Here is an 18,591-nt window from a genome sequence, read left to right on the forward strand (position 1 = left end):
GCGCCATTGGCCTCTCCGCCCACCGTCCGGCATCCATTGGCCAACTCGCCGCCAATCAGCGGAGGGTGCCGGGGCCTCCTAAAGAAGAGGCTGTGCTCTGGAGCTCCGGCTCCTCAGAGAGCCTCGGCTAGGTAGGGGAGTGGGACCGTGGTGGCGGGCGGGCGGTCGGGAGGGCTGCGGGGGTGTTCGGCCCGCGTGGGCCGACTGTAGGCGGGGAGGGTGGCTTTCTGAGGGATGTCAGCCTAGAACGTTTGGTACGCTGGGAGGGAAGCCGGGGTCGGGTAGAAGGGAGTTCGGCCCGCCCTGCGGCAACTAGAGGGGGAGGGAGAAGGGAGCGGAAAGGGTTCGAAAAGGAGGGGAGCCATTGCTCCCGCTGAGGGAAGAGAGCTTCCGGTTCGCCTCTCATCGTTGATTGGCCTTCTCTCCTCCCGCCGAGTGTGAAAACACAAATGGAGTGTTTTGGTTGGAGTAAAGCGCCTGTCAGATGAGTGGCCCTGCAGTGCGCAGCCGCCGGGCGACTCTCGCGGTGCCTGCTGGGTGGGGCTGGTAGGTAGGTGGGTTGGGGCGAGCTGGGCGAGCGGGCGCGGTCAGCCTCCCTCCCGCGGGGCGGGGCGGGGCAGGACGGGGGAGGGTCAGTGAAAGTGGCTGGGGCAGGGCGGCGGCGCACCCTCGCCGGCCTGGGAGGAGTGGGCTTACCCGCCGCTGCCCGGCCGCGTCATCTGATTGGCTCTGAGGCCTAGGGACGCTGCCCTTGCAATTGGCCCGCGTCCCGGTGAGCGCAGCGGGTTGGGGCGGGAGGCGGTCGTGGGGCTGGCCCTCCCCGAGGCCCGGCGATGCAGAGTCTGGCCCCGCGCCTCAGCGCAACGTGGCAGGAAGCACGCGCTGGAGGCGGGGGCGGGCCGTCGGCCGGAGCGGTAGGGTGGTGGTTACCACGGCCCCGCCCAGAGCGCCCACCGCGCGAGGGACGAGACAAGCCCGACCGGCTCGGCGCGCCCGTGGGAGTGCAGGAAAAGAGCGAGGGTCGGTCGGCCCTCGCGAACTGCCTGCCTGCGTGCACTGCGCTGGAGTAGGCGGGGCAAGGCCGCACCCTTGGCGGCCGGTGAGGGGAGGCTCTGCTAACCTCCAGTCTTCTCTGGACCGCCGTGGGCCCAGAGGAATCCCTGCCCTCTCCTCCCTCGTGTTCTGTGGTTAACTCCCAAGCTAGTCCGTTCTGGATTGTGAGCGGGATTCTTGCGGCTGACCTGGTTTGTGGGCGTTGTCCCGCCGGGGAATTGAGCAGGTGTAGAATTTGAGTGTGTCAGGAGTTAATTATAGGGATGAAGGAGTGAAATAGAGCCTAGGCATTCCGTGGGGTTGGCTTTGTGCATTAAGACTACAGGTTATTGCCACTTATGATTAGTTCTTGATTTTCTTTTTCGTGGAGGTAGTCTAAAACGGATAGTCATCCTGGCTTTGTGCTTTCTTCCCTTGAGACCCTTGCTACACCACCAAAGTGAACATCGCAAATTAGAGTATAATAAAATCAGCCTTTCCTTCAGAGCTCGGTGCTGCGTGCCTTCCCCCTTTGCATACCTACTACTACAGGCATTTTAACGCACCTAATAATGCCTGGGTCTCATTTTCGTTTGGTATGCTGGCTCATCCATTGCCCAAACGTAGACACTTTCTCCTGATCTTCAGAGGCGTTGATGAGTCTTGAAGCCAGAGTGACTGAGGAACTGTGCTCACTTTTACCTTGCAGTGTTTCTTTAAAAAATACTTTTATTTATTCGAGAAAGAGGCAGAAATGGCACGCCAGGGCTTCCAGACGCATGTGCCACCTTGTGCATCTGGCTTATGTTGGTCCTGGAGGAGCGAACCTGAGTCCTTTGGCTTTGCTGCAAGAACCTTTACAGCTAAGCCATCTTTCTATACTCTTCCCCCGCCCACCCTCCTTTTTCAATGACTACTGGGTTTGATTTCCATTTTACTTTTTTCCTCCCCTCAGCTGAAGTTCTTCCTTGGGGCTACTCGCAGTCCAGAGAATTTTGAACCTTAGGTTCAGCAACATCTTTTCATTCCTAAATGCCTTTCAACTTATCCCTTCATTCTCATCAATTAGTAAGCAGGTGTTTCTTAATTCAAATAGCCTCCAAACAAAGGTGTCTGCCTCATTATATCTTGGAGGTACTGTACATGTTCCCAGGTGTCATAAAGTTAAACTACAGCTTGAAATCACAAAACTTACTGGCTCCTTACTGCATGAGTGGGATGTACAAGGACCCTAGCAAGCTAATTGAACTTTTTCATTTTCCTAACACATATGCACTACTTCCCAAGGCACAGTGGAATTGATTACTGCTTACCCAAGTCATGGTGTCATTGTATACCTATGTGTAAGATGGTTCCTTCTGGAATGCAGACTTTAAGAGATTCATATGCTATCTCCCCTATGAACTTGACTTCTATCACCTATTTGCCAGATTTCTCTGTTAAAAAGTTAGCAGTCATCCTGACATGGTGGTGTACTTGGCACCCTGAGAAAGGATGGCTATGAATTTGAGGCCAGTCTGGGCAACAGAGTAAAAAGTTAGAAGTTTTTTGGTGGACCCCCTTAATAATTAGTTGCTTAAACCACAGTACTTCTCATTGCTAGTTTAAATAGATTTATGATGGGCTTTTTGAGGACAGTCTTGTTGAGTCTTGTTGTGTTAAGCTCCAGTTATATTGCTTAACTTATAGCCAAACCCAAGTAAAATGGAGTAAGCAAAATGTAAATGTCTTATAAAGCTTGGTACTTTATTGGTCTTAAACATTTGTATACTTCGTTGTAATTTGGAAGAGTACTGTTAAAATGTTCTGCTGTGAAGTATCCTGCATTTGTGCTATTTCAGTGTTAGCCAATAAACACATACCTCTTCACTGAAAATGTGGCTGTGGATCTAAAATTTAATTTAAATTGCCACTGTGAGCACAGGGTAGCTGCAGCTGCAAAATCATGTAGGTTTTAAAATGTTTAATATGGGGCTGGAGAGATGGCTTAGTGGTTAAGCGCTTGCCTGTGAAGTCTAAGGACCCCGGTTCGAGGCTCGGTTCCCCAGGTCCCACGTTAGCCAGATGCACAAGGGGGCGCACACGTCTGGAGTTCATTTGCAGAGGCTGGAAGCCCTGGTGCGCCCATTCTCTCTCTCCCTCTGTCTGTCTTTCACTCTGTGTCTGTCACTCTCAAATAAATAAAAATTTAAAAAAATGTTTAATGTGGACATTGAGAATTTTACACTTAAGGAAATAAAGAACTGCTTTTAAGCAAGTGCTTTTGTAAACACTGAGCCATTTCTCCAGCCCTTTTCTAAAAATTTTATTTTTACTTGAGAGAATGGTTGCATCAGGCTTCTAGCCACTGGAAACAAACTTCAGTTTACTTTGTGTATGTGCCTTAACGTGGGTCCTTCAGCTTTGCAGGCAAGCACCTTAACTGCTAAGCCATCTTTCCACCCTGTTTTTTTTTTTTTTTTAACTACTCTTAGCTAATACCTAAATTGATCAGACTGTTACCGAATAATCAATCTGTCACAATGAATGCTGTGTTGAGAAAGCAAGTGTCCATTAGCTTGGATTCCAAAAGTTAGCTGAGATTTCACTGAATCATAATGGGAAGTTCATTATCAAATGTCATTGAAGTTAAATGATGAATGAGACTAATACTTAGCCCTACAAGTTTTCGTTTGGCCTGGGCAGGCTATGTTTTGTTTGTTTATTTTGTGGTAGGGACTTGCTGGAGCCCAGGCTGACTTGGAATTCACTCTGTAGTCTCAGGGTGGCCTCAAACTCATTGAGCCTCTCGAGTGCTGAGATTGAAGATGTCTACCGTCACACCCAGGAGGGTTTTTTTTGTTTGTTTGCTCTAGCCAAGTCTGGTCTAGAACCCAACAGATCCTCCTACCTCAGCCTCCCAAGTGGTTTTATGAATTTTTTTTTTCCTTGAGAAATGGACTTTTTAAAGATAAGTCCACAAAGCATAGAATATTGGTTATGTTTGACCTAGGAATATTAAGGGTCTTCATGGAGGAAATTGATACCTACTGGTTTCTGAATATATCAGTCCACTGAAGCTCTGCCTGGGGCTTCCTGTCTAGCCATTGCAGTAATCTGTGCTTGACTTCTGTGGAATTGTTCATATAAAGTTTAATTTTCAAAATCTGAATTAGATGTTTTTCCCTGTGTCTATGAATGGGGGCTTGCATGATTATGGTGTGCAACTGTTGGTCTAGAATATGATTAATGTCACAAGGCTAAGAGTGGCTTGTTTCAGGCCATTAGTATAAATTGTAGAATACTTAAGTTTTCAGAATTGACTCAAAGGAACTCTTAACTTCCTTATTCTTGCCAGCTTTGTGTCATTTTCTTTTATCCAGTAGGGAATTAGATTTTGAATCTCAGGTAATGAGGTAAGGGGTTTGATCCTTACTTTTGTTAGGGATAAAAAGGCTGAGTAGACTGCCTACCTGAGTGTGCACCCTTCTGCAGAAGTAAATTGCCTTGTTGAGATATACTTGTCTGTTGTGGGCCTTTGTTCAACACCAGGAGTCTTCATTTCCAACAAGTTGGGGGCCCATCTGGGATTTTATAACCCACCTGGAGAGCAGTGGGGGAACCTCCTTTGTGTAGACATGTGTCATGGCTTTATTGTGGTAGCTCCTAAGCACCGGGCCAGTGGCATCCTCATGTTGGAATAACTTGGAGTTAGGAATATCTCAACAGTGTGGGTAAGAACCCAAAGCAAGTGTCACAGTGACAAGGTACTATTCCTGTCTTTACCCAAATAGAGGAAGCAACAGCTAAGGAAAATAGGAGCCCTAAGTCAACATGGAAAGATGGAAGAGACATGCTATACAGCCTCTGAGGGACATCTTACCCACCTCCATCAAGGAAGCCATTGGCTACCCCAGGCCATCAGTGATGCAGTTATACATATTTATGCTGTATAGGGATATACACCCTAGCCAAACATCTCAAAACAAAGAATTACCTACAATCTGGGCATGATGGTGCACACTTTTAATCCCAGCAGAGGGAGGGATTTCACTGTGAGTTCAAGGCCAGCCTGAGACTATATAATGAATTCCAGGTCATCCTGGGCTAGAGTTAGACCATACCTCAAAAAACCAAAATAAATAAGTATTTGCTTATTAAAATCCAGATTTCAGGTTGGAGATATGGCTTAGCTTTTAAGGCATTTGCCTGCAAAACCAGAGGACCCAGGTTTGATTCCTCAGGACCCATGTAAACCAGCTGCATAAGGTAACACATGTGTCTGGAGTTCGTTTGCTATGGCTCTTCTGGCATGCCCTCTCTTTTTCTCAAATAGTTTTTTAAAATAAATAAATAAAAACTTAAAACTATCCAGATTTCCTGATGCACCCCATCCCCATACTGTCATTATCTACAGTACAATCCCTTTAGTTATTGATAGACCTTAAATTATGACATACTCTCAGTTGTCAGGCAATGATCTAGGTATCAATGTATTATTAACAGATTCCCTAATGCATAACCTAGGCACTCCCCTCATTCAAAGCCTACCAAGGAAACTTAATGGAGAGACCTCTCCCTAATAACCCTTCCCAAGTTCAAGTAGTTAAAAATCTAAGAATTAAAGACAAACTATAGAAATGGGATGTGGGGCACACAAAGGCCTGGCTGGAAATGATCAGATATTCTGTTCTCAATTTAAAAATGCTTTAGCTGGATGTGGTGGTGCACGCCTTTAATCCCAGCACTTAGGAGGCAGAGGTAGGATTGCTGTGAGTTTGAGGCCACCCTGAGAATACAGAGTGAATTCTAGGTCAGCCTGGGCTAGAATGAGACCCTACCTCAAAAACAAAAAACAAACAAACAAAAAACAAACGTTTTTTTCCTTCTTCCAAGTAAGATCCCATTCTAGCCCAGGCTGACCTTGAACTCACAGCAACTGTCTTATTCTCTGCCTTTCTGAGTGCTGTATTAAAGGGATGCACCACCACACCCAGCTAAAGGTGACTTATGTTTTTGTGACTGAGACCAGAGGCTCAAGTTGTTCCATTCCAGTTGGGATGGTCCTCTGACACCAAGGGCATGTACTGTGTGATGGCCCTCTTCCAGGATAATAAGGCTTGGGGCAATGAGTCTGAAGGACATTGTCACTGCTCTTCCCAGATGTAAAGGGTCCTATGCACCAGCCCCAAAGGACTATTGAGCCTTTACCTCATACATTAATTAGACCTTGTGCACACAGGAAATCTAGGTAAAGGGGCAGATTCCCCACCCCTCACTGGCTTTGTTTTAGGGATAAAAGACCAAGGGGACAGCCTACCTTGTGTGTTAGCCACCTCAACTTAGAGATGCTATGTACCCCACTGCAGAGGTGAACTGCCTTCTTGAGATAGCCTCTTTTTAAAAATATTTGAGAGAGGCAGATAGAGAAAATGAGAGCACCAGAGCCTCCAGCCACTGCAAACAAACATGTGGCACCCTGTGCATCTGGCTTCACATGGGTACTGGGGAATCAAACCAGGTCATTAGGCATTGCAGGCAAGTGTCTTAACTGTTAAGGCATCTCTCCAGCCCTTTTTAATGATAGAGAAATTTGGAATACCATGGTCTGACTGCAGTCAAACTTAAGGTGTGTGCCACCTTGTGCACATATGTGACCTTTTACATCTGGCTTACATGGATTCTAGGGAGTCAAACCTGGGTCCGTAGGTTTCACAGGCAAGCACCTTAACTGCTAAGCCATCTCTCCAGCCCTCTTGAGTGTTTTGATCAATGGTAGAGGTCTTCATTTCCAACAGTGACTCCCCATTCTTGACATGTAAGAAACTGATTAGGGTACTGTTAGCATGGAATTTGGATGTAGGCTTGAACCTGAATTATTTCTGCTTATCTAATATTATCCCAGGGTCATGGTTACTAAATCTTACAGCTTTTTCAAGGTCATTGGCCCCTATTTTGTCCTGATTCTTGTTGCCCTTTGTTTTTTAGGTTTTGGTTTGAACAAAGAAATGTAGATTGGATCTTGCTGGCACAGGCAACAGATTTTCAGATCATCTTCATTGAATTGGTTATTTGGTTGCTTAGTTGATCCCACCTCCTTTCAGTTGGCCAGATTCAGTGAAGCTTCTTGTTAACCTTTCATCAAGATCCCATAATTTGGACTGGAGAGATGTTTTAGTGGTTAAGGCACTTGCCTGCAATGTCTAATGACCTGAGTTTGATTCCCCAGTACCCACGTGAAGACAGATGCACAGGGTGGTGGTATATGCATCTGTAGTTTGTTTGCCGTGGCTAGAGTGTATCCATTCTCATTTTCTTGCAAATTAATAATATTTTTAAAAAAGATTTCATACCTTGTGATGTTGCTTACTATAGCAAATAATGGAGCAGAGAATGGGAGGGGTTAGAACACACCATAGACAAAGCCAAAAACTAATGGAAATATAGCCATTTGCATTGTCTTTTGTGTATAAAGTAGTTGGGTAAATTGGAAGGGGAGATGGTTTGAGTCAGTCTTATATATCTGAAACTGGTCTTGGAAGGTTCTGTGTAGCCAGGCTGGCTTGAAATTCCCAATCATCCCTGTCTCTGCTTTTAAAGTTATTATAATTTTTATTTTATTTTTTTTTTTGAAGTAGGGTCTCACTGTTGCCCAGGCTGACCTGAAATTAAAGGTATGTGCCACCACACCTAGCCCTGCCTGTGCTTCCTAAGTGCTAGGAGTATGTGTGCCCTTCCATGCATAACTGTAAATTTCTTGCCATTTTATTTAGTGTGGCCTTTATGTATAAAACCCCATTTTACAGAGTAGGAAACTAAAGCTTTGCTGGGAAGATGTCTCAGTGGATAAAGCATATACTGCTAAATACTGAGTACCCAGGTTCATTTGATCCCTAGTCTTCATGTAGAAAGCCAGTAGTCATGGCAGGTTGAAACCCCAGCACTGGGAGGAGACAGAGAGAAGTTCCTGGAAGCTTGCAGTGAGCATAGCAAAGTACAAAGTGATCTGCCTCAAATGATGTGGAAAGACGATGACTCTGACCTACACACACACACACACACACACACACACACACACACGGGAGGGAGAAAGAGAAATGGTGGCAAATTGAGGGTCAGGTATAGGAATTGGCTTGACACTTGATATTACTAACTGGCTAACCTTGCTTGGATAGAAGCATTCTTTTAGGAAATTGAATCTGGCTATAGGATACAGGTTGGTGGCAGGAACACAGAAATTTGAAAGCAGAGACTGCTAGAAGGAGATTTCAAGGAATCCAGATATGAAGTTACCAGATTGACAGAGGGTTCAAGGAAATTAATTCAATAATTGTATGAATGTTAATCACTAAGGAGAATGGTCTCAAATACCACTTCTCAAGAAATCCTTTCTTATTATCCTCACTCCTACACTACATTGGGTCTCCTACTTGGATGTTGACTCCTAGAATTGCACAAGGTAACTACTCGTTTCTTCCTCCTTCCTTAGGTTGCTCCTTGAGGGCAGGACAGTGCTTGCTTGTTCATGGTTGTAAACTGGCTGCCTAAGTGCAAGGAGGTCTTCGAAGTCAAAACTAATTTTCATGACACAACATGATACGTTTTTCATTCTCTGGAATGCAATACCTATGTGATGTTCTGTGATGACAAGTGTTACTAATGTTAATAAATGGTGTTATATGTATAGTTTTGGATTTTCCCAGGTGCCTGGTAGGTTTAGGCATGAATATTTCTGTTTATAAATCAAGTCCCATTTTAGCTTATGTCTTAAATAATTTATGCAGCCTCAATGTCATGAAATGCTTATTTTTAAATCCAGTAGCTTGTTTTGTGCCCAAGGGTAAATATTTATTGGAGCTGGAGAGATGGCTTAGTGCTTGTCTGCAAAACCAAAGGACCCAAGTTCAGTTCCCCAGTACCCACATAAAGCCAGATGCACAAGCTGGCACATATATCTGGAGTTCATTATTAGTGACTAGAGGCTCTGGTGTGCCAGTTTTCTCTATCTGCCTCTTTTTGTCAAATAAAGACTGGGAATAATTCAGCAAATTATAAGATGTATTAAAGATGTCTTTCATTTGGCTTTAGAGAGAGTCTTGCTAGCACATCTTCTGCAACAAATGAATTTGAAGAGTACACTGGTGCCACCTATGTTGGGTCATTGTTGTTTCCAATGTTATTAAGAACTGTAAATGCAGATGTATTAATGTTCTATAAAATAAACTTGGAATGAATGTATATATCTCTCAGTTGATAAAGTGTTTGCCTAACTTCATGAAGCCCTGAATTTGATTCTCAGTATGCAATAAACCAGGCATGGTGGTACATGTATGTTATCCCTACACTTGGAAAGTGAAGACAGGAGGATCAGAAGTTGAAGGTTATCCTCGGCTTACATTGGTTGGAGAAACACATAATAAATACAAAAAACATAATTTACAGTGCCGAGTATCTGGCAGGTAAAGAATTAGGAGTTCTTATGAATGGTAGAATAAAAGATTTCCCAGCCGGGCGTGGTGGCTCACGCCTTTAATCCCAGCACTTGGGAGGCAGAGGTAGGAGGATTGCCATGAGTTCAAGGCCACCCTGAGATGACAGAGTTAATTCCAGGTCAGCCTGGACCAGAGTGAGACCCTACCTTGAAAAAAAACAAAAACAAACAAAAAAAAAGGTTTCCCTACAGATGGTCACTCTAGTTCATTACTCACTGTATATTTATACCATGGATCTAATAACATGGTTGGACTTGTTACTTTGGGGAGGGTGGTAATCAAAAATAATCCTGGGAAAACTTGGCAATAATTGCATGTCCTAATGTATTCAAAGAGTCTTTTGAAGTATGTCCTATCATGGCATGTCCTAAATAACTGTTGACATTTTCCCGAATGGTGGGTACTGTTCTAGTAACCAGATTATTAGCAGAACACATCAGAGAGGAAAATGTGACATTGCTCACAATAGATCTGCAACATCTTAAATCAGTCTGGTCATGGTTTTATTCCAGCTTTTAATAATGGATCAAGTGAATGACATACAAAATTGATCTAATTTGAAGACAGCTATACTCTGTTAGAAAATAGCTACTATTAATAGGAACTTGGTAGATGGTATAATATATAGCAGGCATAATCCTTGTACTTTCTGGCTTTGTGAGTAGTCCTGAGTTAACAGTTTCTTTTGTCACAGGTGAGAAGTTGTGTACAATCAGTAAATAATGCATTCTGATAGTGGTAAACTGCCTGCTAAGGGTGTTAACCTTTATAAATATCTTCCAAATGATTTAAAAAAAATTCTTTTTTGCCAGGTGTAGTGGTGCACTTGGGAGGCAGAGGTAGGAGAATTGCCATGAATTTGAAATCACCATGAGACTACACAGTGAATTCCAGATCAGCCTGGGCTAGAGTGAATCGAGAGAGAATGGGCATGCTTCAGTCCCTGACTTGTTCTAAGAGAAAGCGAACCAGTGAATTTTTTTAAGAAAAGTACGTTTTTTTATTCTGCATGAATACACCGATCACTGAATACCTAAGGTGAATGAAAGTCTTCAAAATAAGTTCACATAAGGCAACTACTGTTTGTTTCAAGGAAACCATTTTACAAGGACAGAATGAATACTGAAATTAAGTCCTTTGCCATGGAACTGTCTCAGACTTGGTGGAATTGGAAAGACAACTAAATGTGAATAATGGTCTAAGAGAAAATAAGTATCAACACAAAACTTCCAAATTGTTTTCATTCAGAGATGAATCAGTTTCTCCATCTTGTACCCCATTGCAGCCCCATTAAAAAGAAAAAACAACAATGAGAAAATTGACCAGGTTTACTTTTTGACACCTTGAAAAGTAACAACTTTGTGTACTAAAAGAAATCCTTTAATTTGCCCATACCTATCAATGTTTCTGCTTTTCATAAAACAGAAATGTCCTATACTAATAAAGTATGTTTACAAACCTTTTAGTAAGCCCTAGCCCTCTTTTCTTTTTAGGTCTGTATATTAACCTAAACAACATGTATATATTATTAAGACAGATGATAAACTTTCCTACAGGTTTTATAAGATTTCATCTTGGGGTTTCACAAAATGTAATAATGCCTTTTTTAGGGGTGGGGGAGGCTGAAGTAAAGAACTTCTACTAAGTAAATCCAAGGCTACAAAGGCAAAAATAGATGGTCTATGATTATGTCCTCTCCATTTGCTACACTGGAAAACAGGCTGTTGAATAAAGTGTTCTAACACTTAGTCCTGAGCATAATCTTTAAAGCAATGTTAACTGCCTAGCTAGGTACCTCAAACAGTTCCATGGGAAAGGTCTATTCTCTTGATACGCTTGGAATACAGGTTAAATAAAAGACTTTTCTATTTTTTTCCTAAGTCAAGTTCTTTGTGTGTTAACATTTCCAGTGTTAAGAATTAAATACTATTGGTCATCTTCATTCTTTGCATTACCGAGTTCTTTTCCATCTTGTTCTGAAGGATGAACAAAAGCTTGAGGTGTACGTCTCAGAAGATAAACTGCAGCATGAAGACCCCCTATGTTCACCCAGACAGTGTGAACCTTTCGCCATACATGTCCCATTCTTGACAATGCCTGTGAACACACAAAGCATAAGAGCCATTAAGCTGCCAATTTTTTCCAAGAAGCTTTAACATTTCTAAAATTGCTAAAGATTTTGAGCTAATGTATAGCACCTTGGTAAAGCATTTCTTGTCCTGAGTAAGTAATACAGCTCGGCCTGTCCCTGGTCTACAGACACGGCTCATCTCCTGGAGACATGCTGGATAAAGATTCCAGTTTCTCTTCTTGGAGCCCATCCTAGAAAAGGAAAGTCAGTCACTTTTCAGAAGGCAAAGAAAACTACATTCAATGAGAACAAAACTTGAGGGGTGAAAACAGTTGGTTTTTAGAAACGACGTGTGGTAGTGCGTGCCTGTACGGAATTGGAGGCAGGAAGATCAGAAGTTCAAGACCATGTAAGAAAAAAAAAAGGTGGCTTTTATGAGCCTTTGATGCTTAAAACATAAGGGCCTTGAGGCCATAGACATGTTCAATTCTCTAGAACCCAAGTTAAAAACTGAGCATGGCATGTACACCTTTAATCCCAGGACTCTTGGGAGGCAGAGGTAGGATGACCTCCCTGAGTTTGAGGCCACCCTGGACTACATAGAGAATTCCAGATCAGCCTGAAAAAACCAAAACCAAAACCAAAAAAAAAAAAAAAACGAGCATGGCCATGCAGGTCTGTAACCTTAGTCAACCCCAGTACTAAGGAGGGAAAGGTAGAATCACTGGGGCTTGCTAACAGCAGTTAGGAAGAGACTAAAGGAAAGGAATATGCCTGTGGGGTGTGTCTACATACACAAACAATCCAGAGCTATATCAGCAAAATAAAGTATGAGTTAAGTTGTTTAAAATTAAAGGGCTGGAGGAGAGTTGGCTTAGCAGTTAAGATGCTTGCCTGCAAAGCCTATGGACCCAGATTCAATTTCCTCAGTGGTGCATGCATTTGGAGTTCATTTTTCAGTGGCTAGAGACTCTTGACACATCCATTCTCTCTGCCTCTCTCAAACATAACAGAATTAACGAAAAACTGACAACTATAACATCCTATTAAAAACGATTCTTCTCCTAGGACTGGACAAAAATGTAGTTAATAGTCCTGACTTCTTCAGAGTAAATAAAGTGGGTGAAACATTTAAAAAAGTTACTCAGAAAAAAGCAACTATTAAATCTGTTAAAAAGAACTAAATTTTCTTTCCTGGCTTATTAAAAACAGGTGAAATGAAGCAAAATAAATTGTACCTTTTTCCAAATGGCATATCTGTAACAATAATATCTACAGAACCGGTTCTCAATGGTAGGTTGCAGATATCCCACTGAACAGCATCAATAGGCAAGCCCCATGATGTTTTGCTGCAGAAAACAGGAAAAGTGCTTCAAGTCTTTTTTATTTTCCTGAACTGAGATTCCTATAGCAAATCAAAATCTTAATTGCTGGAAGAAAGCCTAAGGTCATAACTAAAATAGAAAATCTACAAATTTAGAAACTGATGTTGGAAAGATGCTCAAGAGCTATAGGCACTTGCTTGCAAAGCCTGATGCCCAGGCTCAATTCCTGTACCCACATAAAGGCAGATGCACTAAGGGTCCATGCATCTTGAATTCATTCACATTGGCAGGAGGCCCTGGCACACTCATTCTCTCTTTTTTACTTTATTGATTCATTTGAGACAGAGGGAGGGAGATAAATATGCAAGTAGACAGAGAATGGGCATTCCAGGGCCTCCAGCCACTGCAGACAAACTCCAGAAAACACTGTGGTCTCATGCTAACCTGACCGAATCAGCAGCTGATTCACATGTACACATAAATTCAAAAGCACTGCTACAGGCTGGGGATAAAGCTCAGTGCTGGCATAACATGTGGAAGGCCCTGGTTTTGATCACCAGCACTAAAACAAAACAAAAGACTTAGAAGCACTGTCATAAATAACTAGATTAAATATATAACCAATGGTTTGGAGAGTAACACAACTATAAAGAAAATCTGTAAGACACGGTCAGTCTTAGACTAAAACAGCATAAGCACTGAGGATGTGGCTCAGTGGTACGTCACTTTCCTACTGCCTATAGCACTGCAAAAATATTTAAAAAAAACAAAACACTATTTGAGGTGAAAATAAGTTTAAGCTGGGCATGGTGGTGCATGCCTTTAATCCCAGCACTTGGGAGGCAAAGGTAGGAGGATTGCCATGAGTTCAAGGCCACCCTGAGATGACAGAGTTAACTTCAGGTCAGCCTGGACCAGAGTGAGACCCTACCTTGAAAAACCAAAAAAAAAAAAGTTTAAAAATCTCCATGTAGGGGCTGGCTTAGCAGTTAAGTCATTTGCCTGCAAAGCCAAAGGACCCAGGTTCGATTTCCCAGGACCCATGTTAGCCGGATGCACAAGGGAGCATATGTGTCTGGATTTCATTTGCAGTGGTTGAAGGTTGTGGTGCGCCCATTCATTCTCCCTTCGTTCTCTGTCAAATAAATTAATAAATTTAAAAAAATTTTCCATGTAAAGTAGATATTAAAAAAATGCATCAAGCCGGGAGTGGTGGCGCACACCTTTATCCCAGCACTTGGGAGGCAGAGGTAGCAGGATCGCCGTGAGTTTGAGGCCACCCCAAGACTTCATAGTGAGTTCCAGGTCAGCCTGGGCTAGAGTGAAACCCTACTTCGGGGGGAAAAAAAAAGATGCATCAAGGACTAGATAGATGGCTTAGCAGTTAATGTGCTTGCCTGTGAAGCCTAAGGGTCCAGGAATCCATATAAAGCCAGATGCACATGATGCCATGAGTCTGGAGTTTGTGTGGCTAAAGGCCATGGCAGCCCATTCTCTCCCTTATAAATAAGAACATTTTATTTCAAAAAAGCATCAAGCATAAAACCAAAGTATAGCATACAAAAGAACAAAGCACTAGTGAGCCTATCAAGAATGGAAAAACAAGGGGATAATCAATTAGAAGACATAACATGTAGAAGGATTAAGTATTTAAAGTGAGCATACTTTTTAATAGCTGTCTTTGAACGTCCTAAGGGCTATGGTAGAGACAATGATTTCATGCAAAATGTGGAATGGTCTGTGAGACCAAGTAATATGCTAACTACTACCCACTCCTGTAGCTTTATAAGAGAATGAAGGACACCAAAAAGACCAGAGAAGCAGGCTTCTGATGATGCCTCTGGTAACCTAACTGGGAACAAGGGGTTGGGAATTTAGCTCAGTGGAAGAGCCTTTGCCAAGCAAGCTCAAGACCCTGGGTGGGTCCTCAACACCAGAAAAACAAAACAAAGTAAAATCCAACAACAAAAACTGTAAAAGCCATATTGCAACCAATTTTCCCTAAAGGTAGCAGAAATTTCAAAGAATGATGAAACCCTGATGCAGACGGTGTCATCAAATGAAATTTAGTAAGCTAAGGCTTAATTAAAATACCATAACATATATTTCAAAAGAATAGAGGGCCTGGGGAGCTGTCTCAGCAGTTAAAGGTTCTTGCTTGCAAAACCTGCTGGCACTGGGCTCAATCCCCAGCCACCAACATAAAGCTGGACAGGCATTTGCTTGCAGTGGCAGATACCCTAATGAATCCATACACACATGCAAATGTTTTTCTTTAAAAAAAAACAAAAAAAAAAACGGGATGGACAAATTTTTCCAGAGGCTAAAGGCTTCCAAGCCATGGATGTCAAAGGTTTATGGATTAGGAAGGGGGTCCTCAACAGAAGACAAAAATGATGGCCCTTTGATTTTGGAGAGATGGCTTACTGGTTAAGGCATTGGCCTGTGGAGCCTAATGACCCAGGTTTAATTCCCCAATATCAGGGCACATGTATCTGGAGTTGGTTTGCACTGACTAGAGGCCGTGGTGCACCCATTCTCTCTCTTGAATAAAAATATTTTTAAAAAGTGGGGCATGGTGGCACATACCTTTAATCACAGCACTTGGGAGTCAGAGGTAGGAGGATTGCCATGAGTTAAAGGCCACCCTGAAACTGTAGAATGAGATCCAGATCAGCCTGAGATAGAGTGTGAGACCCTACCTCAAAAAAACAAACAACAACAACAAAAAAAACCAAGAAACAAAAGATATTAAATAATAATGTGAAGCTGGGCATGGTGGTGCATACCTTTAATCCCAACACTCTGGAGGCATAGGAAGGTGGATCAACATGAGTTCAAGGCCAGCCTGAGACTACATAGTGAATCCAGATCAGCCTTGGCTAGAGTAAGACCATACCTTGAAAAACAAAACAAAAAACAATGGTGAAAAATAAATTTAAGCCCCAAACAAGAGAGCATATGGCTAAAGGGCCTTGGAACATTTTACTTACAGATGAAAGGAGTTGTGTGTGGGCAGGGAGAGGGGACAGAGATTGTAGTTTTTCAGATACCTGATCTTAATCATCCTGTGACATAAAGATTTATTTTTGGCACATGGGGGTGGGGAGGAGAGGAAGGCTGGTTTTGAACCCAAGATCCTCCTATCTCAGCCCTGTAAATGCTGAGGTTATTGGTGTACTGCCATACAAATCTGTGAGATACAGGGAAAGATTCAGTTCACTAAAAGATAACTAGTTCTCAGCCGTAGAAGGAAAAAAAAAAAAATGAACAGTCTTCAGATGCAAAGTGATTAGAAGACAAGGTAGTGGGCCAATGGTTAGGATCTTCCATAAGACATGTAGAAATTATGGGGTTGGTTTTCAGATCTCTTTCAACTTAGATTCTTTTAGGTGCCAAACAGAAAAAGCTAAACAAACTAGTGTTTCCACATGATGTAATCACGTGGTAATCAGGTAATCATGAAAAATAAATGGTAAAAATAATTTTAAAATTTGTGGAACTAAAACATATCCACTCGTAACTGAAAGTGAACAGCCAGGCTTGGCTTATGTTGAGAATCTCATGTGTGAAGTTGAGGCAGGGTAACCGCTTGAGCTGGAGTCCAGCTGGGCTACACAGTAAGTTCTAGGTATACGACCCAAAATGGAAGCCAGGAATGATGGTGCACTCCTTTAATCCCAGCACTTGGGAGGCAGAGGCAAGAGGATCACTGTGAGTTCGAGGCCACCCTGAGGCTACATATTTAATTCCGGGTCAGCCTGAGCCAGAGTGAGACCCTACCTACCTCAAAAAACCAACTAGCCAAACAAACAAAACCCAAAATGGGGCTGGAAAGATGGCTTAGCAGTTAAAGCACGTGCTGCAAAGCCAAAGGACCCAGGCTCAATTCCCCAGGACCCACATAAACCAGATGCAAAAAGAGGTACCTACTTCTGGAGTTTGTTGACAGTGGCTGGAGGACATGGCACACCCATTCTTTCTCTCTCTCAAACAAATAAAAGGGGTTTTTCAAAATCCAAATATGTAAAATTAAATAAGGGGTTGAGGATTTAGCTCTGTAGATGAGCACTTGCCTAGCAAGTGCAAGGCCCTGGGTTCGATCCTAAGCACTGAAAAAAAAAAAAAAAAAAGACAAAATCACAAAAGACCAAAAGAAAAAAAAAAAACAAGGGAACAAAAATTAAATAAAATTAATCTGTTCCATAGTCCACTATTTTGGAAAAAGAAGAAAAAAAATAAGAAAAAAATTACTCGCAATAAGAGAAACCATAGTTAAATGAAAATGTTTGTAACTACACATTATTTTCAAATAGTTTTTATACTGTTCTACTTCATCAGCCTGGGTGTTAGGACAACAGGTATATGTCACCATACCTAGCAAGTTGTTGTACTGTTCATTTTGGTTATAGTGTACAATGCACTATAACGATGAAAAGTGATTATCCTATTTGTTTCCCTGGGTAGGGTCTCTCTCTAGCCCAAACTGACTTGGAATTCATCATGTAATCTCAGGGTGGTTTCAAACTCAGAGTGATCTTCCTACCTGTCTCCTAAGTGATGGGATTAAAGATGTATACCAACATACCCAGCTTCAAAAGTGATTATTCCAAAAGATGTGCTAGTATCTTTTAAATTAAAAATTTACCCTTCTTGGGCTGGAGAGATGGCTTAGCAGTTAAGCGCTTGCCTGTGAAGCCTAAGGATCCCGGTTCGAGGCTCGGTTCCCCAGGTCCCACGTTAGCCAGATGCACAAGGGGGCGCACGCATCTGGAGTTCGTTTGCAGAGGCTGGAAGCCCTGGCGCGCCCATTCTCTCTCTCTCCCTCTGTCTTTCTCTCTGTGTCTGTCACTCTCAAATAAATAAATTAAAAAAAAAATTTACCCTTCTTTGATTTGGCTCTTGGTCAATAAAGATGCGATGTTATTTGCTGTTCTTTTCACAGCCAGGGGATTATTATCACCAGCAAGATGGTAACAGTTACACCATTCAGTAGCCCCCTAAAAGACAAAAGTATTTATTGACAGATACTACAAAATTATTAAAGGTAAAATCATCACAATCAAAAGTTGTCAATAAAGAAGACAATCCAGTGTTTCTCTAGAATGACACAGCAGTGCATGTTGTCAAGTTTGCTATTTCCTTTGCTGGAAGTACCCTTCTTATTCTTTGATCTCCTACACATCTTAAGACCCAGCTCAAATGTCATACCCTTTTGTGACTTCAACTGCATCCCCAAATAAATAAATAAATAAATACAGCACGTGCTGTAACTGCTAAGCCATCTTTCCAGCCCCATTTTGGGTTTTGTTTGTTTGGCTAGTTGGTTTTTTGAGGTAGATAGGGTCTCACTCTGGCTCAGGCTGACCCGGAATTAAATATGTAGCCTCAGGGTGGCCTCGAACTCACAGTGATCCTCCTGCCTCTGCCTCCCGAGTGCTGGGATTAAAGGAGTGCACCATCATTCCTGGCTTCCATTTTGGGTCGTATACCTAGAACTTACTGTGTAGCCCAGCTGGACTCCAGCTCAAGATGTCTCAACAACCTCCAAAAGTACCTCTTCCACTGCCTTTGTTCCATTTTAATTATGCCTATTGCCTCTGCTTTCTGACCACCTAGCAGCTCCTTCAGGACAGACCTAATATTTGACTCCATCTTTCACCCAGAAATGTCTGGGTGAAACAAGAAAGAC

The 18,591-nt window shown here is 42.6% G+C and overlaps 1 protein-coding gene and 1 long non-coding RNA gene across 5 annotated transcripts in view; one reads left to right on the forward strand and one right to left on the reverse strand.

Moving 5' to 3' along the window:
* LOC123454582 lies at positions 1 to 10,968 on the forward strand. Its single transcript, XR_006633424.1, has 4 exons — positions 1 to 131; positions 7,650 to 7,685; positions 8,501 to 9,470; positions 10,316 to 10,968. It is a non-coding gene; the product is annotated as an uncharacterized LOC123454582 (long non-coding RNA).
* The window catches only part of Thumpd3 (THUMP domain containing 3), a 25,745-nt gene continuing 17,970 nt past the window's right edge, over positions 10,817 to 18,591 (reverse strand). For 3 of the 4 annotated variants that reach the window (XM_045133275.1, XM_045133276.1, XM_045133273.1), the window contains exons 7-10: positions 17,784 to 17,899; positions 12,813 to 12,923; positions 11,702 to 11,825; positions 10,817 to 11,600 (exon numbers count right to left, since the gene is read on the reverse strand). In XM_045133275.1, coding sequence (XP_044989210.1) covers positions 11,430 to 11,600; positions 11,702 to 11,825; positions 12,813 to 12,923; positions 17,784 to 17,899 — 522 coding nt within the window. In that variant the 3' untranslated portion in view covers positions 10,817 to 11,429. The remainder of the gene's footprint in view (positions 11,601 to 11,701; positions 11,826 to 12,812; positions 12,924 to 17,783; positions 17,900 to 18,591) is intronic. The other variant, XM_045133277.1, reaches the window with a different exon arrangement.

Source organism: Jaculus jaculus, chromosome 14, assembly GCF_020740685.1.
Source record: "Jaculus jaculus isolate mJacJac1 chromosome 14, mJacJac1.mat.Y.cur, whole genome shotgun sequence".
Taxonomy (NCBI): domain Eukaryota; kingdom Metazoa; phylum Chordata; class Mammalia; order Rodentia; family Dipodidae; genus Jaculus; species Jaculus jaculus.